The 23,661-nt window shown below is 53.4% G+C and overlaps 2 protein-coding genes across 6 annotated transcripts in view; one reads left to right on the forward strand and one right to left on the reverse strand.

Annotated features, from left to right (window-relative positions):
- The first annotated feature begins 2,270 nt into the window (after window positions 1–2,270).
- On the forward strand, window positions 2,271–9,291 carry LOC132454755 (Kv channel-interacting protein 2-like). The gene is given in 10 exon segments (XM_060048337.1): window positions 2,271–3,291; window positions 3,983–4,103; window positions 4,860–4,929; window positions 5,227–5,246; window positions 5,248–5,298; window positions 6,071–6,178; window positions 6,906–6,954; window positions 6,957–7,009; window positions 7,543–7,605; window positions 7,959–9,291. Coding segments are annotated over 10 exon segments (771 nt in total). The 5' UTR covers window positions 2,271–3,103; the 3' UTR covers window positions 8,007–9,291.
- The window catches only part of LOC132454752 (junction plakoglobin-like), a 24,492-nt gene continuing 9,473 nt past the window's right edge, over window positions 8,643–23,661 (reverse strand). The window contains exons 2-17 of one of the 5 annotated variants that reach the window (XM_060048308.1): window positions 20,453–20,509; window positions 20,143–20,307; window positions 19,706–19,959; window positions 18,900–19,138; window positions 17,611–17,812; window positions 16,741–16,885; window positions 15,406–15,509; window positions 14,855–14,878; window positions 13,873–14,187; window positions 13,402–13,554; window positions 12,823–12,942; window positions 12,124–12,274; window positions 11,108–11,229; window positions 10,461–10,503; window positions 9,823–9,973; window positions 8,643–9,502 (exon numbers count right to left, since the gene is read on the reverse strand). In XM_060048308.1, the coding sequence (XP_059904291.1) occupies window positions 9,852–9,973; window positions 10,461–10,503; window positions 11,108–11,229; window positions 12,124–12,274; window positions 12,823–12,942; window positions 13,402–13,554; window positions 13,873–14,187; window positions 14,855–14,878; window positions 15,406–15,509; window positions 16,741–16,885; window positions 17,611–17,812; window positions 18,900–19,138; window positions 19,706–19,959; window positions 20,143–20,307; window positions 20,453–20,465 (2,172 nt within the window). In that variant the 5' untranslated portion in view covers window positions 20,466–20,509 and the 3' untranslated portion in view covers window positions 8,643–9,502; window positions 9,823–9,851. Of the gene's footprint in view, window positions 9,503–9,810; window positions 9,974–10,460; window positions 10,504–11,107; window positions 11,230–12,123; window positions 12,275–12,822; window positions 12,943–13,401; window positions 13,555–13,872; window positions 14,212–14,854; window positions 14,879–14,926; window positions 14,951–15,405; window positions 15,510–16,740; window positions 16,886–17,610; window positions 17,813–18,899; window positions 19,139–19,705; window positions 19,960–20,142; window positions 20,308–20,452; window positions 20,510–23,661 lie in introns of all 5 variants that reach the window. The other 4 variants (XM_060048306.1, XM_060048304.1, XM_060048307.1 and 1 more) reach the window with 4 other exon arrangements.

The raw sequence follows: 23,661 nt of genomic DNA on the forward strand, positions 1-23,661 counted from the left end.
CATTCCAGGATAATAACTACACAATGATCCGTGCTCGTTTAGTCTCTTTTCTTTTGTCCCTTATTTTTTTGTTGATCATTCAATTATCTCAGGGGTGATGGCCTGATTGGAGGCTAAAGCAGGTGTGGCACATTACCTTCATTATGCGTCACTCACGGTGCAGTCAAACCTCCGATGGTTGGTTTAATGGTAAACGGACTGCATTTATACAGCGCTTTTCTAACCAGTGGCCACTTAAAGCCGTTTTCAATATTCCTAACATTCATGCACAGATTCACACACCGACGGCGGAGTCAGCTACGCATGCGACGGTCAGCTCGTCAGGAGCAGTCAGGGTGAGGCGTCTCGCTCAGGGACACCTCGACACTCAGCTAGGAGGAGCAGGGATTCGAACTAGCGACCTTCTGGTTACTAGCAAACCCGCTCTACCTCCTGAACAACACACCGCCGTAGGGGGGTGTCGTGTTCCCCCCCACGGTCTGGTGGCCCATACTGTGGTCCCTGAAGTGTGTGGAACAGAGCCTTCAGAGTGACGGAGATCGGCCAGATGTCTTCAGGGCAGAGACGCAGAGCCAGGGCGACACTCTCTGCATCTCTAGGGAACTCAGGGGACAGGCATGTACCAACAACGGTGTGTGTCTGTTTATGAATTACACGTCATGTATGACCTGATGGATCTGACCTTCGAGTCAACACTAACGTGACAGAGGAAGAGAGAGAGGGTGTGACAGAGAGAGTGACAGAGAGAGGGAGAGAGGGACAGAGAGAGGGAGGAGAGAGTGTTACAAATATACAGTAATCGAATATATAACTGAGATTACAGTAATCTCAGTTATTTCTAATAGACATAATACACAGTGGACGCCAATCAAAAAATTCAAATCCATGTGCATTTGACTATAGTAACAGAATGTGTGTTCAGATAAACACATGTGTGTAGCCTACTCCATCTCATAGGCTACTGTATACTTTATCATGTGTGTCTTTGGCATTTTTTTGCTTGAGGGAGCAAACCAAAAAAGCAATGTTTCAGACCACCATTAATTAGGCCTACACCCTATCCTCCGAAATAATAATTTTAAAGGTAAGGTTAAGCGTCAAACCACCAGGGGTCTCATTTATAAAACTGCGTGGGATCGTTATTAAAAGTGTACGTACGCCCAAAAGCCAAGTTTTGCGTCCGCCAAAAAATATTCAGACTTATAAATCCCTGCGTACGCACACCTCTAAGCAATCTTTGCTTTATAAATCACAGAGTGCCTACAAGCGTGTGCAGCTGAATCAGCTTCACGTTCCGCCCTGTACACGCCCCTTTTTAACCATAAATGGTCAATGCAAACGACCTCATGAATGCGATCTGCATATAAAACAGACTCAGATGCAAGTATTATGTCTTGTCGGAACCAATGGCAGAAGGACTGAGAAAAGCAAAAAGCGAAATTTCACGGAGGCTGAAGTGTGGGTGAGGTGGAAGCCTGAAAAGTAGTTTTGTTCGGCGGTCACGGGATTGGGATCACTAACAACAATAAGCAGAGTGAGTGGCAACATGTTGCTGCAGCAGTGAACTAGTGGCACGGAGCGCACAGTCCCAGAATTAAAAACGAAGTGGTCTGACATAAAGGTACATATTTGTATGTACCAATAAATCGTTATGGTCCCTGAAGACCCTCTCCATCCGAATCCTTCCATTTGCGTGGTCCGCCAGCAGTGCGTGCAGCATTACGCACGGGGCTCACCGCTGTATTTATAGGGTTACGGTTATAAGACTGACCGAGAACACCTTGGATAATCAGTTTGTAATCACCCACGTAAAATGTTCTTGAACATAACCCCTTTTTAATGCCTGATTTGTCATGAAAAGCATCAAGAGGAACGGACAATAATATAACGATTGTGATGAGTATGTGGCTTGGTTTTCCACATTTGGGATTTAATTGACATTTGAGTTTACAGTGTCACATACAAATATTATGTTATTGACACATGTTGGACAGATGCTTTATTCCATGCAGTCGCGCCGTCAGTGGACAGTAGCCTATGGAGTGACGGGATTAAACATAGAGATTCTAAGGAGATATTTCTGGATTTATAACTGAGAAATACCGCAGTAGACTTAAATTATTCTGATTAGGCTACATAGATTTAACGCATGATATGGGTTGAAATTAAACTTGATAAAACATAATCGTTCATCTCATCTCACTCACTCTACATTTCTTCCGTCTGACTTCAGTTCACCAGCACACCGTCTGTGTCTTCAATTCTCCTTTTCCTCCAAACCATGCGTACGCATGGGTCAGAGTTTGCTTAGTTATTTTTTTATAGATCACATTCACAACCTTGGCGTGGAAAGTCACGAAGTACGCCACCTTCAGCCCCGTTTTGTGCATACGCAACGGTTATAAATGAGACCCCAGGAGAATAACAGGCCTCTGTACATGTTTAACAGAATTCTAACACAATGCTGCCCTCTGGTGGTTCGGCAGAGGTACTTCACTTAAACACGACTAAGGGCCAGCTTCCATGTTGTTGTCTTTAGTTGAGTACATTCTTGTTGGTATACGTGTCATTTTATCTGGGGAGACTGGAGACCCTCCCCCACCAGTAAAAATAGAATCCGTTTATACAGTAAAAATATATCATACTTTAATTTGTATGTAGTAATGTTGAAAAATGCGAGCAGCCTCCTTGGAACTTCAATGAGGAAGTCAAAGGCGTTGTTAGGACAGTCAACGTTCCTCCAAGGAACACGTGAGACTCACAGCTGCAGAGAGAGAGAGAGACGCCTGTTAGGAAAATAAGCTGACAATACGAAAGGTATTGAGTGAGACTGGTAGTAGGAAGAGAGAGAGAGGAGGGGAGAGGAGGGAGGAAAGGAGAGAGGAGGGGTGAGGAGAGAGGAACTAAAACCGCAACTGCAACAATATGTGGAACATTTGAAGCTATAGTTCACAAACCTTACTTTATATAATAAACTTGATGTAAGTCTCAATGTATAATGTATAATGCGTACATGACCCACCCCCGAGGTATGTGACACGCCCCTTGATGAGATGAGCTTTACTTTTGACACCAGGTCAGCAAACCAAGTTCCTATAAAAACATGAATATGGAACCTAAAACGTATCATAGTAAATTACAAGTTAATCCTGCCTCAATCGTCCCTCGCTGCGATTGGTTGATTCCAGGTCACCTGCCGTCCAGACCCAATAAGAAGACCCTAAAGCAGAGGTTCCTCAGACTGCTGCCCTGCTACCCGTCAGCCTCGAGCTCCTCCACCAATCAGAGCAAGTTCCTCTAACTCTGACCCTCAGAGATCTCAGCCTGCTCTTCTCTCTCCCCCTGCCCCCCCCCCTCTCTGTTTCTGTGCTATGGGATGGGTTGGGTCTGTCCTGGTCCTAACTGTCTCTCTCTGTGGGTCTGTCCTGGTCCTAACTGTCTCTCTCTGTGGGTCTGTCCTGGTCCTAACTGTCTCTCTCTGTGGGTCTGTCCTGCTCCTAACTGTCTCTCTCTGTGTGGGTCTGTCCTGCTCCTAACTGTCTCTCTCTGTGTGGGTCTGTCCTGGTCCTAACTGTCTCTCTCTGTGGATCTGTCCTGCTCCTAACTGTCTCTCTCTGTGGGTCTGTCCTGGTCCTAACTGTCTCTCTCTGTAGGTCTGTCCTGGTCCTAACTGTCTCTCTCTCTCTCTGTGGGCCTGTCCTGGTCCTAACTGTGTCTCTGTGGGTCTGTCCTGGTCCTAACTGTTTCTCTCTCTCTGTGGGCCTTTCCTGGTCCTAACTGTCTCTCTGTGGGTCTGTCCTGGTCCTAACTGTGTCTCTCTCTCTGGTTCTGTCCTGGTCCTAACTGTTTCTCTCTCTGTGGGTCTGTCCTGGTCCTAACTGTCTCTCTGTGGGTCTGTCCTGGTCCTAACTGTCTCTCTCTCTCTCTCTCTCTCTCTGGGTCTGTCCTGGTCCTAACTGTCTCTCTGTGTCCTCCTAGACAGCGAGGCGGGCGACGGGGAGCTCTCCACGGTGTACTGCAGACCAGAAGGTCTGGACAAGCTCGCCCAGCGGACCAAGTTCAACCGGAGAGAGCTCCAGATTCTCTACAGGGAGTTCAAAAATGTCAGCCAGAGTCTCACCTTTTATGGACGATTTTCAATCCCAGAGGTTCCGCTGGGTTCTTTAGGATAGTGTGGGGAAGGTGAATGCATGTGTGTGTGTGTAATCTTGTGGACACGCCGATCACACAGACAAATCCCACACTGGTTCAGACCGGTTGAATCCTGTAACATGTCCTCCCTGTGTCTGTAAACTAACCCTGTCCGATCCAGTCTAAGCTGGTTCCCTTGTGTCTAAGCTGGTTCCCTTGTGTCTAAGCTGGTTCCCTTGTGTCTAAGCTGGTTCCCTTGTGCCTAAACTGGTTCCCTTGTCTCTAAGCTGGTTCCCTTGTGCCTAAACTGGTTCCCTTATGTCTAAACTGGTTCCCTTGTGCCTAAACTGGTTCCCCTGTCTCTAAACTGGTTCCCTTGTGCCTAAACTGGTTCCCTTGTGCCTAAGCTGGTTCCCTTGTCTCTAAGCTGGTTCCCTTGTGTCTAAGCTGGTTCCCTTGTGCCTAAACTGGTTCCCTTGTCTCTAAGCTGGTTCCCTTGTGTCTAAGCTGGTTAACTTGTGTCTAAGCTGGTTCCCTTGTGTCTCAGCTGGTCCCCTTGTGTCTCAGCTGGTTCCCTTGTGCCTAAACTGGTTCCCTTGTGCCTAAGCTGGTTCCCTTGTCTCTAAGCTGGTTCCCTTGTGCCTAAACTGGTTCCCTTGTCTCTAAGCTGGTTAACTTGTGTCTAAGCTGGTTCCCTTGTGTCTCAGCTGGTCCCCTGTGCTCCTCAGGAGTGCCCCGGTGGGACGGTGGACGAGGAGGGCTTTAAGGCGATCTACTCGCGCTTCTTCCCCCAGGGAGGTGAGTGCTGGGCTCCCACCCGACCAGCCTGCCTTCAAAGATTCAAATCCACTGAGAGCTTGCTACTAGCTGTGCTAGCTAGCGAGCTACTAGTTGTGCTAGCTAGCGAGCTACTAGCTGTGCTACTAGCAAGCTACCAGCTTTGCTGGCTAGCGAGCTACGAGCTGTGCTAGCGAACGAGCTACTAGCTGTGCGTGTAAACGACAACACATGTTTTCGAAGACGAACTGAGTTATTCCTGAGTCACTTTGTCCTCATGGCATTTGTGTGTTTTTCGTTGTTTTCTCCTGATCCCAGACTCCAGTATGTACGCTCACTTTCCTGTTCAGAGCGTTCGACACGCAGAGGGACGGCGCGGTCAGCTTCCAGGTGAGACGCTGTTGGGAAAATGCACCAGTCATCCTCAAGAACGGGAGAGCCACATTAATTTATCACACAGGAGACACCTCGAAGCTCTCCCCCACTAGAAGGAACACATGCAGATACTAGGGGCCTGAGAGCCACATTAAATTATCACACACGAGACACTTCGGGGGGCACTCCCCCGTTTTAATTTATCACACCGGAGACACGAGGAGCTCTCCCCGTTAGGAGGCATAGACCAGGGCCTGGGAGCCAAGGTCCAGCGAAAACACACAGAACCACACACACCTCAAACGCACACACCTCATCGAGAGGAGGATACAGCATAAGACTGTATCACACAGGGACTCTTGATCTTCTTCTGAAGCAGACCTTCCACGGAGGCGAAGCTCTGGACGAACCATCAGCGCTGATTAGGGACTTAGACATATTCGATTTCTCACGCTTTATGACCCTGTATAACCGTTGCCACTTTACTTAATAAATCCAAGGTCCTCGTGCCGACAGACTTTATTACCTCTCCGTCTCATTTTATCTGGTCCAGTAACTAGACAGACCGTTTTTCCCCTCAACGCTCACTACTGACCCGCTCAGACGCTTTGGTCCGGAGCTTTAACGGATTTAGAACCCATGTTATGAAGGAGCAGGGAGGAGTCAGTCTGCTCCAGTATGGCTGCCCAGTACCCTCCACTGGTGGGCTCCCAGTACCCTGCACTGGTGGGCTCCCAGTACCCTCCACTGGTGGGCTCTCCTCCTGACGTCTCCCCCTCGTCCCCAGGACTTTGTGACGGGGCTGTCCTCCATCCTGAGGGGCTCTGTGACGGAGCGGCTGAGCTGGGCCTTCTGCCTGTACGACCTCAACAACGACGGCTGCATCTCCAAAGAGGTGAGGCCACATCTGTCTGTGTGTGTGTGTGTTGTGTGTGTGTGTGTGTGTGTGTCTCCTCTCTCTCTCTCTCTCTCTCTCTCTCTCTCTCTCTCTCTGTCTCTGTCTCTGTCTCTGTCTCTGTCTCTCTCTTCATCTCTCTCTCTCTCTCTCTGCCTCTCTCTCTCTCTCTCTCTCTCTCTCTCTCTTGCTCTCTCTCTCTCTCTCTCTCTCTCTCCCCCTCTCTCTCTCTCTCTCTCTCTCTCTCTCTCTCTGCCTCTCTCTCTCTCTCTCTCTCTTGCTCTCTCTCTCTCTCTCTCTTGCTCGCTCTCTCTCTCTCTCTCTCTCTCTCTCTCTGCCTCTGTCTCTCTGTCTCTCTCTCTCTCTCTCTCTTGCTCGCTCTCTCTCTCTCTCTCTCTCTCTCTCTGCTCTGTCTCTCTGTCTCTCTGTCTCTCTCTCTCTCTCTCTCTCTCTCTCTCTTGCTCGCTCTCTCTCTCTCTCTCTCTCTCTCTCTCTCTCTCTCTCTTGCTCTCTCTCTCTCTCTCTCTCTCTCTCTCTCTCTCTCTCCCTCTCTCTCTCTCTCTCTCTCTCTTGCTCTCTCTCTCTCTCTCTTCGCCCTCTCTCTCTCTCTCTCTCTCTCTCTGTCTCTGTCTCTGTCTCTCTCTCTCTCTCTCTCTCTCTCTCTCTCTCTCTCTCTCTCTCTCTCTCTGTGTTAACGATGCTCTCCCCTCTCTCCGTCTCTGGTCAGGAGATGATGGACATCATGCACTCCATCTACAACCTGATGGGGAAGAACACTCCCCGGGCATGAAGGCCAGCGCCCCAGACGAGCACGTCGACCTCTTCTTCAGGGTAATACCCCCCGCCATCCCGGCCACGCCCCCCCCCGCCATCCCGGCCACGCCCCCCCCCGGCCACGCCCCCCCCGCCATCCCGGCCACGCCCCCCCCCGGCCACGCCCCCCCTCGGCCACGCCCCCCCCCCCGCCATCCCGGCCACGCCCCCCCCCCGCCATCCCGGCCACGCCCCCCCCCGGCCACGCCCCCCCCCGCCATCCCGGCCACGCCCCCCCCCGCCATCCCGGCCACGCCCCCCCCGGCCACGCCCCCCCCCCCGCCATCCCGGCCACGCCCCCCCCGCCATCCCGGCCACGCCCCCCCCCGGCCACGCCCCCCCCCGCCATCCCGGCCACGCCCCCCCCGCCATCCCGGCCACGCCCCCCCCCCGGCCCGAGGTTAACCCCTTATACAACACAGACAGCTAGGATGAGATGCTCTATGAGGCTAAGTACTATTTTTAAGCCCACCCCTGCATAATGTATAAATGAGGTAATCTATATTTCCCAGTTTTAATTGAATCACCGAGTCTCTATTTCCAACCCTCAGAAGATGGACCGGAACAGAGACGGCGTGGTGACCATGGAGGAGTTCATGGAGACGTGCAGGAAGGTCCTTTATTTATATTCACTGAACGATGCGAACAGGCTGCATTTACACCGCACTTCTCTAATTGGCCAATCAAAGCGCTTTACAATACTGCCTCCCATTCATGCACACATTCACACCCCGACGGCGGAGTCAGCCCGCAGGGCGACCGCCAGCTGGTCAGGAGCCTTGCTAGGGGAGACCTCGACCCTCAGCGAGGAGGAGCCGGGGATCGAACTAGCAACCTTCTGGTTACCAGCCGACCCGCTCTGCCTCCTGAGCCTCACGCCACAAACACACAGCAGCAGCAGCAGCATTGAACCAAACATATCAAGGAAACCCTTTGTTGACGTTTCCTGTTGTGTTTCACCGCCCAGGATGAGAACATCATGCAGTCAATGCACATGCTGGACCACGTCATCTAGAGCGGAGGCTGGAGACCCAGGGAGAAGACCAGGACCCTCCAGACCGGGACCAGGGCTACTGGGACCGGTTCTAGTCCTAGCGCGGGACATGCAGAGTAATGATTGTGCATTTAGACGCAGTGGTAATACAATGTCACTCACACCATGACCACTCTTTGAGATGGACATGTCGCTGGACGTGCTTCCATACGGCATGAGTACAACGTCTGACCGCGGCAGTCAGTGCGTCGTACTGCCTCACATGAACACACAATCACCTTTGGACGATCAATGATTTGGGCTCTGATAGGTTGAACTGATTATCAATGCATGAGGTGTGATCTGACCGTTATATCACACGTGGTTTATTTAAAGTATCTATGCATAGAAAAATATTTCAGGCAATGGATATATTTCTACATATTTAGAAATATGATTTGAAACAATTCATGACTGGTCTACGCCATTTTCTTTGAATTAATCAATGAATGAACTTTTAGTTCTACAATCTAAACGAAGCAGCTACACACAGCTGGGAAATGTCAATTATTGCACACTAAAATCTAATTTGTTTAGCAAAGAATGTGTAGGTGAGATTATGGAAATAATTAAAGCACACACATTTCCAATCAGTTTGTAATGAACACTGGAAACCGATTTTGTTTAATATATATTCTTTATTTTTGTAAACAAAATTTAAGTAAAAAATCGTAAGTACAAAGACCACTTTTCTTCAGTAGTTTATTCTAGCGCTAGTAGTTTGCCCGGCTAAATTAATATATGGTGAACAACCGTGTCGACGTTGACCATTAATGCAAAGATACAAAATAGTTTGTTTAAGATTTATTCTATCACAAAGAAGATGCATCTCTGAAAGGTTGCTTGAGGCCAAGATATGACCGGTGTAGGAAACATCTTAAAACATTTGGAACGATCAGAACTTTTGTTACAGAGACAGTCTTTGTCGACCTTATCCAAAATAACCAACGAATAATAAACACGTTATAACCCAGAAACGGGCACCCAGCAGTTATTAATCTGCCCTCTCCATTGGTTCTCCATTGAGGCGTGAGATGTGAACGTTAGACTGCTCCACCTTCGGGCGACACCACCCACTCTCCCGACGGTTGCTGATCGGACCGAGGAGCGTCCTAAAGATCATGATCGCCGTGGTGTCGGCAGTATCGATTACTCTTTTCCGTATAAAATGGAAGCTACATGATTATCGTCACAAAATAAAAATCTCTTTGGCATAGATTATTCACCCCAAAAGCACACGCACACATACACGCACACACCCTTAAAATATCTTCTAAAAAAACCCACAGGCATTCTAAAAGTCATAATCAACATTATCAGCGTCACAAGAAACTATGAGACAGAGATGGGACATAATTAATTGTTACATAGTCAGTGATTACCCAATAAACAGTTGGATCAGAAGCAAAAGCACTATTAAAGTATATATGATTCATGTGTCCGTTCATCCCCCGTCCTGATGCCTTCTCTGCTGCGATCTGAAGAGACAAGAAACACAAGTTAAGACCCGTGGAGTCTCACGGACACCGAGTCGCTCAGCAGCTCCCAGAAAAGACTCAAGACGAACCAGTTCAGAGTTCACCTGGACTCTGCACAGCCTCCCCCCCCCTCCCCCCGTCTGACAAACGTACTGTACGTTGTACGTCCTGGCACTTAATGTACGCACTTATTACAGTACTGGTCAGTGGAGAACAGCCAGTCAATACATAATAGTGATAACAGGCTGCAAAACAGGCAGTAAACTGTCAGTGGACAACAAGCGGTAAGATTGGAGGTGAATACGTACTGGTCTCAGTACTGGTCGGCGTACTGGTCGGCGTACTGGTCTCAGTACTGGTCGGCGTACTGGTGGCGGTCATAGGCGGGCTGGTACTCCTCAGGCAGCATCTCCGGCTCCATCCCGTCCATCCCCATGTCGCCAGGGTAACCGCCGTATGCCACGTCCAGCTCTGAGGGGGGGGCGGCAACACAGGGTGAGGCTCTACTACACACAGGAAGTAGCTCCTCTACACACAGGAAGAGGCTCTACTACACACAGGAAGAGGCTCTACTACACACAGGAAGAGGCTCCTCTACCCACAGGAAGTAGCTCCACTACACACAGGAAGTAGCACCTCCTCTACACACAGGAAGTAGCTCCTCTACACACAGGAAGAGGCTCTACTACACACAGGAAGAGGCTCCTCTACCCACAGGAAGTAGCACCTCCTCTACCCACAGGAAGTAGCACCTCCTCTACACACAGGAAGTAGCACCTCCTCTACACACAGGAAGTAGCACCTCCTCTACACACAGGAAGTAGCACCTCCTCTACACACAGGATGTAGCTCTACTACACACAGGATGTAGCTCTACTACACACAGAAGTAGCACCTCCTCTACACACAGGATGTAGCTCTACTACACACAGGAAGAGGCTCAGTCTGAGTCACTCACCGTCAGCAGCGTAGCCTGCGTCCATGGGCACGGCGTTGTGGGCCTGAGGGGGGGGGGGGGCAGAGCACAACACAAGGTCAGCCCACCACTCACATGAGGAGATGCAGGTCTTAGAGGTGAGCGCTGAGTCTGCATTCAAGCTGACGTCCATCTACGCATCACTTCCTACCACTGATGCGTTGTCCTTTGCTGTGCTCAACAAAGGCCGACATTACATACTGTGGCAACCCGGCCTGGGCCAATTAAGGATATTGAGAGCACCTGAGGAACAAGTGGAGAAGCAGGGCTTAAATAGCCCGCTTCTCCACTCATTCGGGGCTCTCCCAGCCTTGGAGCTCCTGCACGGAGAGACCGGTCCTCGTGGGTGACGGGATTCCACCCACGAAGGAGGGGACCGTTGATTCCTCCCAAGGTTTATGTTATTTGTATTTTGGAGAGACTTTATGTTCGGTAATAAACCTGCCTTTTTTGGCTTTTGCGCAACGCAATTGTGTCCTGTTTGGGAGGAGTTGGTGCGCTCAACGTGGCGGGTTGCCACAATACGGAACGCGGCTCTAAATGTGTTCATCAAGTCCTAAATATTCCTGATGTGCATTTGGAGCGGGTGTAGCTGCGTGACGGGGCCAGCAGGGGGCGGCAGAACTCACCCTCTCCCAGGCGGCCGGGTCGTGTCTGAACAGGGAGTGTGTGAGCTCCACGGACACGCGCTTCTTGTAGTCGGTGTTCTTGTCCTCGGAGATCCGGAAGAGGACGGCGGCCGCGTAGGTGGCTGGGGGGGGGGGGGGGGGGGGGGCATGCGGTCAATCTCAGTACATTTAAACTCACAGGTCCAGTCTCAAAGGACTTAGCAGGCTGTATGTTCATCACCGCCCCATAACTCTGACATCAAAAGTAGGACGTTGAAACCAAGTTATCTGCTAAGCACTTAAAACAGTACTTAGCATCCATTGTGTAGCATCTTATCCCGGCTGTCTCTGTTGTCGTCGGGGAATGGGTTAACTGTGGCATAAATCACACATTCATACCAACAGGCCACATGTGTCCTTGGCGACTAGAGAGGCTTCGTTCCCATCCTAGGGAGGGATCCTGAGCCGAGGGAGGCGTCCGGCCCCTCCAAGAAGCCATTCATTCACGTACCAATTCTAGAGATACGAGCGGTCCAGGTGTTCGACAAACTCAGACGTTCTGGGCCACAAACGAAGTTGCAATACCAACCCATAGCCACAAGATGGCAGCATAGAGACACATAAGGGTATCCAGGAGGCGGGAGTTCAGCACCATGCTTAGCCAATCAGAGCACATAACTGAGTCCACGCCTGGCAAGTAGATAAGTCCCAACCCATAGCCCAGGGGGCAGAACGCTCCAGGTAACGCATCTATCAGATGCCCTGCTAAGTGTATCTCCACGCGTGCGTAATACAATTCCTCTCCTTTTGCTTCATAGAGAGTAGACTAAACCTTTCCCAAATAAAGTGAGTTAAAAGCGATCCTGATTCGAGTACCTTTTCCAAAGAACACTGCATAACCTAGCGATTGTTAGTTGGTTAATTGGTTCTATGAACATCCTTACTGTACCGACAGCGATATATTGCGGTTTCCGTTTCCTCTGACTAATGTCCTCATTGTGAGTCTGCTAAAGGCCTCTGGGGGGCGCTGGTCGTACCGATGCCCTCGTTGCTGGAGTGCAGCAGCTCCATCAGGGGGGACGAGGCCCCCTCCTTGTCGATGAGGTCGGCTGACTGCTTGTCCAGAGCCAGCTCGCACAGGATGCCCGCTGCCACGCGCTTCACGTTGTCCACGGGCGAGTACAGGAGCTGGGAGACGGACACACACACACACACACACACTTAGTCTACTAGCTGTGGGTCTTGGTAGATAGACGCAGCAGACCTATAATTAACAAGGGTCACCTGGGTCGCTCCTACGTTGACCACGATTATAGAAAGAGAAGTGATTAGGGCTGGCAATCAGAGTACCTCACGGTATGATATATGATACATGATAACGATAATCTATAAATTGTAAGACAATCCTATAACGATAAATCAAGAAATAAGTCTAACGATGAACACCAAATGACCGGGAAAGGTAAAGTGCTGAACTTCTGTCTTTCTTCACGGCCTTTAGCTAGCCAACTTCCGTTCAAGGGTCCTTCATTCATGGCTTCTATCTTGGGCGATATGTGCCGTCTAACTCCTCGTGAATAAAATTCTCAGAAAAAATAATAATAATGAAAGAATAAAATAATATATAGATATTTGGCACCGGAGTATCAATTTCCGTATCGCACAAAGAAAGAGGACGATAGGATTGGATGCATCGGTGTGTAGCCCCGCCCCCAGCTGCGGCCCGGCGACCTCACCTGGACGAACAGCGGGATGGTCTGCATGTTGGCGATCTCCCCGCGGTTCACCGGGTCGCGGGCCATGATGTGCAGAGCTCCGGTGCAACCCTCCACGATCTCCTCCATCCGGACGCCGTCCTGACAGAGAGAGCGCCGTCAGACCAGGACTCAGCACCGCGGGCCGCTCTAACGCCGCGCTGTTCTAACCAGTGGCCGCGCGACACTGCCTCACGCCAACACCCCGACGGCGGAGTCAGCCCCGCAGGGCGACAGCCAGCTGGTCAGCAGCAGTCAGGGGGAGGCGTCTCGCTCAGGGACACCTCCACACTCAGCTAGGAGGAGCCGGGGATCGAACCAGCAACCTTCTGGTTACCAGCCGACCCGCTGTACCTCCTGAGCCTCACGCCGCCCCCTCATGTGACCATCGTGTAACCAATGACGTCCTTCCTTTGTGTTTACTTCTCTCACATCGTGCATGTGGAGATATTATCTGCATATGTCCATGTCGATTTAGCAGATTCAACTCTGATGACTTTGGGTGACACCCCACATCTAAACAGTGGGGTGGCGGGGTCAGGGGTCAGGGGTCGGGCTCACCTGGTAGGTCTGCTGGTTGGAGGAGCCCCTCTTCTGGGCGTCCTGGTGGGCTTTGAGCAGCAGGTTGACCAGCCGGGGGATGGCCCCGGCGTCCCTCAGAGGGGTCTGGTTCTCAGGGCACAGAGCCAGGTTACGGATCAGACCCACCACCGCCTGGAGGAGGAGGAGGGGGGGTGAGGAAGAGGAGGGGGAGGGGTGAGGAAGAGGAGGGGGAGGGGGAGGGGGAGGAGGGGGAGGAGGAGGAGGGGGAGGGGGGGAGGAAGAGGAGGGGGGTGAGGAAGAGGAGGGGGGGTGAGGAAGAGGAGGGGGAGGGGTGAGGAAGAGGAGGGGGAGGAGGAAGAGGAGGAGGGGGGGAGGAAGAGGAGTACAGTTCAGTTCATCGCTCAGCAGCACTACCATCAACGACACTCTTTGCACGCCCCCACGTTCGTACTCCAGAGTGGGGGTCCCTAAACACCCCCCGGCGCCCACCTTGATGACGGGCCAGTAGTAGGGCTGGTTGAGCAGCTTGACGATGGCGGGCACGCCGTAGTGCATGCGCACGGCGTGCTGCGCGGTCTCGGCCTGCTGCTGGCGGGAGGTGAGGTGGCGCAGGGCGCAGACCGCCGGCTCCGTCACGTCCTCCTTCTCGCCGGCGCGCAGCACGGCGTGGATCAGCGCCTCCACGCCGTTGCCCTGGGTGACCAGCGTCTTGTTGTAGGCGTTGTTGCAGGTGAGGTTGGACAGGATGCCGGTGGCGCACGTCAGCATGTTGACGTCGTCAGAGCTCAGGAGGCCCACGAGGACCTGGAGGAGGCCGTCCATACCCTCCTGGAGGACAACAAGGAAGAGGAGGGTCAGAGGAGGAAGAGGAGGAGGAGGAAGAGGAGGAGGCCCACGAGGACCTGGAGGAGGCCGTCCATACCCTCCTGGAGGACAACGAGGAAGAGGAGGGTCAGAGGAGGAGGAGGAGGAGGAGGAGGAGGAAGAGGAGGAGGCCCACGAGGACCTGGAGGAGGCCGTCCATACCCTCCTGGAGGACAACGAGGAAGAGGAGGGTCAGAGGAGGAGGAGGAAGAGGAGGAGGAGGCCCACGAGGACCTGGAGGAGGCCGTCCATACCCTCCTGGAGGACAACAAGGAAGAGGAGGGTCAGAGGAGGAAGAGGAGGAGGAGGAAGAGGAGGAGGCCCACGAGGACCTGGAGGAGGCCGTCCATACCCTCCTGGAGGACAACGAGGAAGAGGAGGGTCAGAGGAGGAGGAGGAGGAGGAGGAGGAAGAAGAGGAGGGTTAGAGGAGGAGGAAGAGGAGGAGGAGGAAGAGGAGGAGGAGGAAGAGGAGGAGGCCCACGAGGACCTGGAGGAGGCCGTCCATACCCTCCTGGAGGACAACAAGGAAGAGGAGGGTCAGAGGAGGAAGAGGAGGGTTAGAGGAGGAGGAGGAGGAGGAGGAAGAGGAGGAGGCCCACAAGGACCTGGAGGAGCCCGTCCATACCCTCCTGGAGGAGGAAGAGGAGGAGGAGGAAGAGGAGGAGGCCCACGAGGACCTGGAGGAGCCCGTCCATACCCTCCTGAAGGAGGAAGAGGAGGGTCAGAGGAGAAAGAGGAAGAGGAGGTCCATACCCTCCTGGGAAGATCAGAAGACTAGTTCAAAGGAGGAGCAGGAGGAGAACCCCCACTCTCACAGGTCAGGGTGGGGGTTAGGGTTAGGGTCAGGGTGGGGGTTAGGGTTAGGGTCAGGGTGGGGGTTAGGGTTGGGGTTAGGGTTGGGGTTAGGGTTGGGGTTAGGGTCAGGGTGGGGGTTGGGGTCAGGGTGGGGGTTGGGTCAGGGTTAGGGTGGGGGTTAGGGTCAGGGTGGGGGTTGGGGTCAGGGTGGGGGTTGGGTCAGGGTTAGGGTGGGGGTTAGGGTTGGGGTTAGGGTCAGGGTGGGGGTTGGGGTCAGGGTGGGGGTTAGGGTCAGGGTTAGGGTGGGGGTTAGGGTTGGGGTTAGGGTCAGGGTCAGGGTGGGGTTGGGTGACCTGCTGACCTGCTTGGTGGCAGCGTCTGACAGGTTCCTGAGGGTCCACAGACAGTTCTGCATCAGCCGCTGGCTGCTACCGGTCAGGTGCTTCCCCAGGGCCTGCATCCCACCTGGGGGGGGGGGGGGGGGGGGTACAACAGCTTCCCATTAGTCCCCTGATGACGCTGGACCCGGGGGTCAGGGCGGCCTCATTGGATATTAACAGCCGACAGACAGCCAGCAGCTCTAGACTGGTGTCGTAGAAACACTCTTAGGAAACAGCAGTCGGCCTGTCGCCATTCTGAGAGACACAGACAGAGAGACACACACAGCGCGAGAGACACACACAGCGCGCGCGCGCGAGAGACACACACAGCGCGCGCGCGCGAGAGACACACACAGCGCGCGCGCGCGAGAGACACACACAGAGCGCGCGCGAGAGACAGACACACACAGAGCGCGCGCGAGAGACAGACACACACAGAGCGCGCGCGAGACAGACACACACAGAGCGCGCGCGAGAGACAGACACACACAGAGCGCGCGCGAGAGACACACACAGAGCGCGCGCGAGAGACAGAGATAGAGACAGAGACAGAGACAGAGACACACACAGAGCGCGCGCGAGAGACACACACAGCGAGAGACACACACAGAGCGCGCGCGAGAGACAGACACACAGAGCGCGCGCGAGAGACAGACACACACAGAGCGCGCGCGAGACAGACACACACAGAGCGCGCGCGAGAGACAGACACACACAGAGCGCGCGCGAGAGACACACACAGAGCGCGCGCGAGAGACAGAGACAGAGACAGAGACAGAGACACACACAGAGCGCGAGACAGAGACAGAGACAGAGACAGAGACAGAGACAGAGACAGAGACAGAGACAGAGACAGAGACAGACAGACAGACAGACAGACAGACAGACAGACAGACAGACAGACAGACAGACAGACAGACAGATAGGCAGAGAGATAGACAGAGAGACAGATGCAGAGACAGACTCAGCAGAGAGAAAGAGACATCAGAGAGACAGAGACGTAGAGACACAGCAGAGAGAGAAAGAGAGACAGAGACGTAGAGACACAGCAGAGAGAAGACGGACACAGAGAGAGAGACAAAGAGACGCAGAGAGAAGACAGAGGTTCTTTCCTTACACAGTAGAACTGCTGGAGGCAGATTACAATCCAATAACTGTCCCGTCAACAGAGCTCACCCCCCCCCCCCGTGAGAGGAATTAAACCACACAGAGCGAGATGAAAGGAGCGGCGCACCTGTGGCCCCGCCCTCCTGCCCAGGTGTGTCCTGAACAGAGCTGAGAGAGAGGGAGGGGGGGGGGGGGGGGGGGGCACATACCTGCTTCCACAATGGCGGGCTTGTTGCTGGGGCACACGGAGAGCACCTTGAGCACGCGGCTGGTGGTCCACAGCAGCTTCTCGTAGTTGTAGTTCCTCATGATGTGAACCAGACCCTCAGGGCCGTTGTTGGCCAGGATGATCAGCTGGGGGAGGGAGGGAGGGAGGGAGGGAGGGAGGGAGGGAGGGAGGGAAGTTAAGTGCTTGTTGGGTGCATCCTGGGACAAGAGGGGGAGGGTGTCTTCAGAAACCCTCAGATGATCAGTAAACCAGTATCTCCTCTCATCGGCCGTCGCCACAACACAGCGAGGTTCTGCTACCGTCACCACAACACAGCGAGGTTCTGCTACCGTCACCACAACACAGCGAGGTTCTGCTACCGTCGCCACAACACAGCGAGGTTCTAGAGCTGCAGCTCAGAGGACCGTGAACAACAACGCCTCGTGTAATTATTAATGGCATGTATTTTATTATTTTTGTATTTTAGGTTGCCTATTGACAACTGGCCGGGGACTACAGCTGGAAATTAGCTCAATAGGCTAAAGCTGCTCCTTTCACTGAACGGTTAATCAAAGGGGACTGTCCACGGAACTATTAACTAAACTAAACAGAGCGCTTTGACATCAAGTGTTCATTGTAAATGGAGCCTTTGATCCACACTGCGCATCCCACAGCTCAAACTAATTGGGGTGATTATGTTACGCGAGCAGCTAAGGGCGAGGCCCAGGCCGTCCCGGGACAACCTGGGTGATTCAGGTCGCAGGGAATGACTTATATTCAGGCCTGATTCCGTCTGCGTCAGTGGGTGTGGCCGGAGACAGAGACAGAGACAGAGACAGAGACAGAGACAGAGACAGACAGACGGACAGACCTTGCTCTCCTGGTTGCCGTAGGACAGCAGCTGCAGGCAGTCGGTGGTGATGGCCAGGAACTTGGGGTTGCTCTTCTTGAGCAGCGGGACCATCCTCTGCAGCCCGTCGGCGAGGCGCACCGCCATCTTGGCGCCCTCCTGGTGCAGCAGCAGGTTGTGCAGAGTGGTGATGGCGTAGAACAGCACCGACTCCATGGGGGAGCTGGGGGGGAGGAGGGGGAGGCAAAGGGTGAGACGGATCAGACCTCGCGCCGGTCACCTGACTCCTCTGCCTCCAGCCACCACACCTCGCACACGCTTCCATTGCTTGTTTTAGCTTTAGTTCATCAGAAGTCGAGTTGTTCCGATAACACTATCAAGCGCTCCTCTGATACCGCCCAAAGCGCAGCACCGGGTATCGGAGTACGCAAGTCTGTTTGCCGATCCGATACCATCACATGACTAGCTAGTTTAACACAGGAAAATAGATATGCTAGATTACGATCTATTACCATATATTATAAATGTAAATTAGCATGTTCTGAAGTTAGTAATTGAACCGACCGGCGAGTATTATGCTAAAGAAAGCGCGAATAACAAAAGAAGCGAAGCGAAGCCTCCCTCGATAAGGTCTACGGCCCTGGCTCTGACCCAGGCGGCCAGGGACGCTGCGAGGACGCCATTTTGTTCGTCCTTGTAGCGACATAAACAAATGGAGGTTTGTTGGAGATAACACCTGCTATCAGTTGGAGTGGCACTGGTGGCAGTGTATAACGATACATCACAAGATATGTCTAACGACGAATGCTAAATGACCGCGAGGTGCTGGACTTCTGTCTTGATCCACAGACTGTCTTGAACCATTTTTCAGTTACTCGTCTGCAGTTAGTTAAGGTCCGTTCAAGTTTCCTCGTTCGTGCGTTGAGCGCCCCCTTGAGGAGCAGGGAAATCTCTCAAGAACGCCTTATTTTATTAATTTCTGAGCCTACCTCGGAAATTAAGGTAGGCTCAGCCGGAGTCAGAGCCCACCCGAGTCAGAGCCCACCCGAGTCAGAGCCCACCCGAGTCAGAGCCTACTGAGCCTACCCGAGTCAGGGCCTACCCGAGTCTGAGCCTACCCGAGTCTGAGCCTACCCGAGTCTGGGCCTACCCGAGTCTGGGCCTACCCGAGTCTGGGCCTACCCGAGTCTGGGCCTACCCGAGTCTGGGCCTACCTGAGTCAGAGCCTACCCGAGTCTGAGCCTACCCGAGTCAGAGCCCACCTGAGTCAGAGCCTACCTGAGTCAGAGCCTACCTGAGTCAGAGCCTACCTGAGCATGCGGACCAGGGCGGGGATCCCCCCTGACTTGAAGATGGCGAGCAGGCCCTCACGCTGGTGGGACAGGTTGTGCAGGATGCTGGCCGTGGCCCTGGCCGTCTCCATGTCGCTGGTGTTCTGCATGGCGCGCACCACGGCCGCCACCACCTGGGGCGACTGCATCAGCACGCGGCGAGACGCCTCCTTGCGGGTCAGCTGGTTCACGATCAGCGCTGCCTTGCTGACCACCACCTGGGGGACGGGGGGGGGCGGTGGGTTAGAGGCGGAGCAGAAGGGAGCACTGCGATTGGGCTTTTAAAATGGAGGAACGCATGCTGAAGACTCTGGAGGTAGAGCGGGTCGGCTGGTAACCTGAAGGTTGCTGGTTCGATCCCCGGCTCCTCCTAGCTCCTAGAGTGTGGAGGTGTCCCTGAGCGAGACGCCTCAGCCTGACCAGCTGGCTGTCGCCCTGCGTGGCCGACTCCGTGCTTATCTACTTATTGCATGTTTGTACGTCCTTGCACTTAAAAATAGTTCTCAGCGTTGTGTAGCATCTTATCCTAGCTGTGTGTTGTATACGGGGAATGGGTTAACCTAGTGATGGTTAGTGCTTGGCACTTGGTGAACATCCTTACTGTACCGACAGAGATATATTGTCGTTTCTCTTTCTTCTGACAAATGTACTTATTGTAACTGTGGAATGACGCGTCTGCTAAACGCCCAGAAGGTAAATATAAAGATAAATGTGGCGTCTGAGGAACTGGAAGAGAGGCATCAGAAGCAGGGCGTGGTCGTCAGGGAGACCCTCCTCTTCCTCACCTGGTCCTCGTCGTTGAGCAGCTTGGTGAGCTCGGGCACGGCCCGGGTGGCCAGCTCCGCGTCGTCCTGGTAGTTGATGAGGTGGATGATGGCCACCTTCAGCATCTGGGACGGCTCCGCCAGCTTCTGCACGTTGGTCATTTGGGTGGAGTCCGTCTGCGTGGACAGGATGGTGGTCCCCTCGGCCAGGGTCTCGGGGAACATGGCGTTACGCACACGCTGGGCGCGGGTCAGGGTGTACTGGGCGTCCAGGTCTGAGGGGGGAGGGGAGGAGGGAGGAGGGAGGAGAGGGAGAGAGGACAGGAGAGGGGAGAGATGTGGGGGATAGGAGGGAGGAGAGGAGGGACAGTGGGGGTGGAATGGGCTTTAGACTCGACTTAAGGGAGACAATACTCATGAGGTCACACGACTTCCTGCACATGAAGGCTGTCTGGTACCTTCTGGGTACTCGCCGGAGACGGTTGTCGTGGTGACGGTGGTGTATTTGGAGGTGCCGTAGTCCCCGTCGTCCTCTCGCACCGTGTTGGCCCCCGACTGGATGCCCGAGTCGCCGTGGTACGAGTGCTGCCACTCCTCCACCTTCATCCTCCCATCGGATTCCACTAGGAGAACAGATGAACACATGAACCCAGAGGAACTCACTCACTCACAGACCCCCACCTCCAGAAGGCTGCATTCCAAAAGTGAAGGAACTAAGAACGGATAAACGACATCAACAACCAGACGGTAAACAACCTCTTCACTTACTTGACATTGCCATAGCGTCTCCTGCAGTCTCAGAACCAAACAGCAGGGGGAACCGTCCTACACAGAGCACACAAAACAAAGCCGCGTTAAACAATGTTCTCAGGTTAAGAAATAAAAGTTACAACTTTTCAAAAAGCTGGACGAATATTTAAAAAAAACATGATCATTCCTAGACCTCTTCCCCTTCGGGAGCTAATAGTTAAAATCTACTTCTGTGACCCTGCTCGCAAAATGTCAACAAGGTGTGTGTGGGGCAGCTGGCCAGCATGGGGTGGGGCTAGGACAGGAATGCCGTCACTCAGTCCGTTGACCTCTGACCCCGGAGCCTCCGCCCATACAGGAGAGAGCTAGACTGTATGCTGACGCAGAGTATCGGTGTTCAAACCGGCCGGGCCGGTTCCTGTTTGTGACCAGGGCTGGGAGAGTCATCACTCTCTCTCCCACACTAACACACACGCACACGCACACACACCCTCAGGCGAATACTGGGAGTGTTCCTCGACATCTCACGCTACGTACAGCAGGTTGAATCCTGTCCGCTCGTATTTCTCCCTCTACTCTCCTCTCTCAAGTTTCGCTCTGAAATGCAACTCTTGTACAGTATTCCTGATTGTTCTACTTTGCCTGTTGCCCAGCAACAGTGGCCTAAACTTTGCCTTTCCAGCCTCTCCGCTGAGTCAAAGTGTGGCCCTGAACGCTCGTCAGTGTGGCTCTGAACGCTCGTCAGTGGGGCCCTGAACGCTCGTCAGTGGGGCCCTGAACGCTCGTCAGTGGGGCCCTGAACGCTCGTCAGTGGGGCCCTGAACGCTCGTCAGTGGGGCCCTGAACGCTCGTCAGTGGGGCCCTGCACGCGTGTTACTGGGGCCCTGCACGCGTGTTACTGGGGCCCTGCACGCTCGTTAATGGGGCCCTGCACGCTCGTTAATGGGGCCCTGCACGCTCGTTAATGGGGCCCTGCACGCTCGTTAATGGGGCCAGGCTGCTACATTTTGCAATGAGGGCGTTTCCCATTATAGGTTCTCATACGTTCAAGGTTGAGGAACTTCATTACAAATCGTATTATTAAAGCTACTGTAAGATATTTATTTTAGAAGCTCTTTCTCAAAGTTTGCTGAAATTCCTTGGCCTACCTACATGTCTATCTGCCTACCCGTCTACCTGCGCTCCTCTGCCTGGCAGACCCCTTACTGAGGCAGCGGGCTCAGCGTGTGTTTTCGGGGAGGGTTCTACAGTCTGCGGCGTGCGGGCCAACAGTGTTTCCACTGTACTAGCGCGCAGTGTTTAAGATGTTTTCTGGCTCTGGGGAGTGACTGGATTCCTCGCTGGTCACACAAAGGCTCAGCGCTGTGGTGTCTGTGTGACTGGATGCTTCTAGAACGAGTGCCACACAGGGTACTGAGTGGTGCTCTGACTGGCCGGTTGGAACCAGAGTTAAGCAGAACCATTCAATGGCCGCTTGGGACTATTGTGTCCGATGCCAAAATGGCTAGAGTGAAGATGCGCAGTTTGTTTTTCTGCCCGCATAAAACCTGATAATCATGTTTAAACTATCCTACTTTAATATATATTGTTTCAGTGCCACAAATGATTGACAGCTATTAAAGCAGATGTTTTAGAAAAATGTAACTTCTTCTCTGCATCAGTGATAGTGTGCATCTTGCAGTGGAACCCGTTAGTTTAACTTCTCGTTCAATCCTAAACTCACTCAGATAAACAAACTTTTAACACTACAAATGGCTGCAGGCTGCCCAGTTCTACGCCCGGAGCTTCGTACGAAGGAATGCTCTAGATAGAAGAACGCTTTGGAAAGCTCTAGAAGAAGGCACTAGAAAAAAGCTCTAGAAGGTTTTAGAAAGCTCTAGAAGAAGGCCGAGCACCACAGGACATTATCAAACGCCCGGAGCGTCGTTATCTACGCGGCCCTTGGCTAACCTCCCCAAACACATCGGGGCCCGATGTGTTTAATCTGCTGTTTTAAATATATTCCCCTTATCTTAAAAGCCCTTCTGCATTCCCCATCCATCCCCACAGAAGACTCGTACTCAGCAGGGAGGGGGAGCGCAGAGGGAACCCGGCCTACCACCAGGGCGTTCAGCAGGGAGGGGAGCGCAGAGGGAACCCGGCCTACCACCAGGGCGTTCAGCAGGGAGGGGAGCGCAGAGGGAACCCGGCCTACCACCAGGGCGTTCAGCAGGGAGGGGGGGGCGCAGAGGGAACCCGGCCTACCACCAGGGCGTTCAGCAGGGAGGGGAGCGCAGAGGGAACCCGGCCTACCACCAGGGCGTTCAGCAGGGAGGGGAGCGCAGAGGGAACCCGGCCTACCACCAGGGCGTTCAGCAGGGAGGGGAGCGCAGAGGGAACCCGGCCTACCACCAGGGCGTTCAGCAGGGAGGGGGGGCGCAGAGGGAACCCGGCCTACCACCAGGGCGTTCAGCAGGGAGGGGGAGCGCGGAGGGAACCCGGCCTACCACCAGGGCGTTCAGCAGGGAGGGGAGCGCAGAGGGAACCCGGCCTACCACCAGGGCGTTCAGCAGGGAGGGGAGCGCAGAGGGAACCCGGCCTACCACCAGGGCGTTCAGCAGGGAGGGGGGGCGCGGAGGGAACCCGGCCTACCACCAGGGCGTTCAGCAGGGAGGGGAGCGCAGAGGGAACCCGGCCTACCACCAGGGCGTTCAGCAGACGCCATTATCCAAAGCCAATCACAATAAGTACACATGTCAGAAGAAAGAGAAACGACAATACATCTCCGTCGTTACAGTAAGGCTGTTCGTAGAACCGAGGGAGGGACAAGCACTAACAATCACTAGGTTAACCCATTCCCCGTACACAACAAAGATAGCGAGGATAAGATGCGACGTCTACGGGGCCAAAGGGATGTGGGTGTGGCTCCACACATTCCGCTCACTAACTACATTTAGAATTGGTTTGCTTCTGATCCCCTTTTCATGAACAAAATGCAAACCAATGTGGTTGTTGAAGAGGTACGATGTAAACTGGTGCTTAATCTGTTGTGAGGCCGTTGATACCATCCAATAAAATCGCTTTTATCAGCAAGGATAAGTAGCACATTCCCGAATCCTGACGCATGATGAGGATTTCTTTCAGCTATGAATATAATAACAGTAGTTGTGTTTGCCAAGAAAATGCTCTCTCTCTCTCTCTCTCTCTCTCTCTCTCTCTCTCTCTCTCTCTCTTTTTTCTTTCACTCT

This window comes from Gadus macrocephalus, chromosome 3 (genome assembly GCF_031168955.1).
Source record: "Gadus macrocephalus chromosome 3, ASM3116895v1".
Taxonomy (NCBI): domain Eukaryota; kingdom Metazoa; phylum Chordata; class Actinopteri; order Gadiformes; family Gadidae; genus Gadus; species Gadus macrocephalus.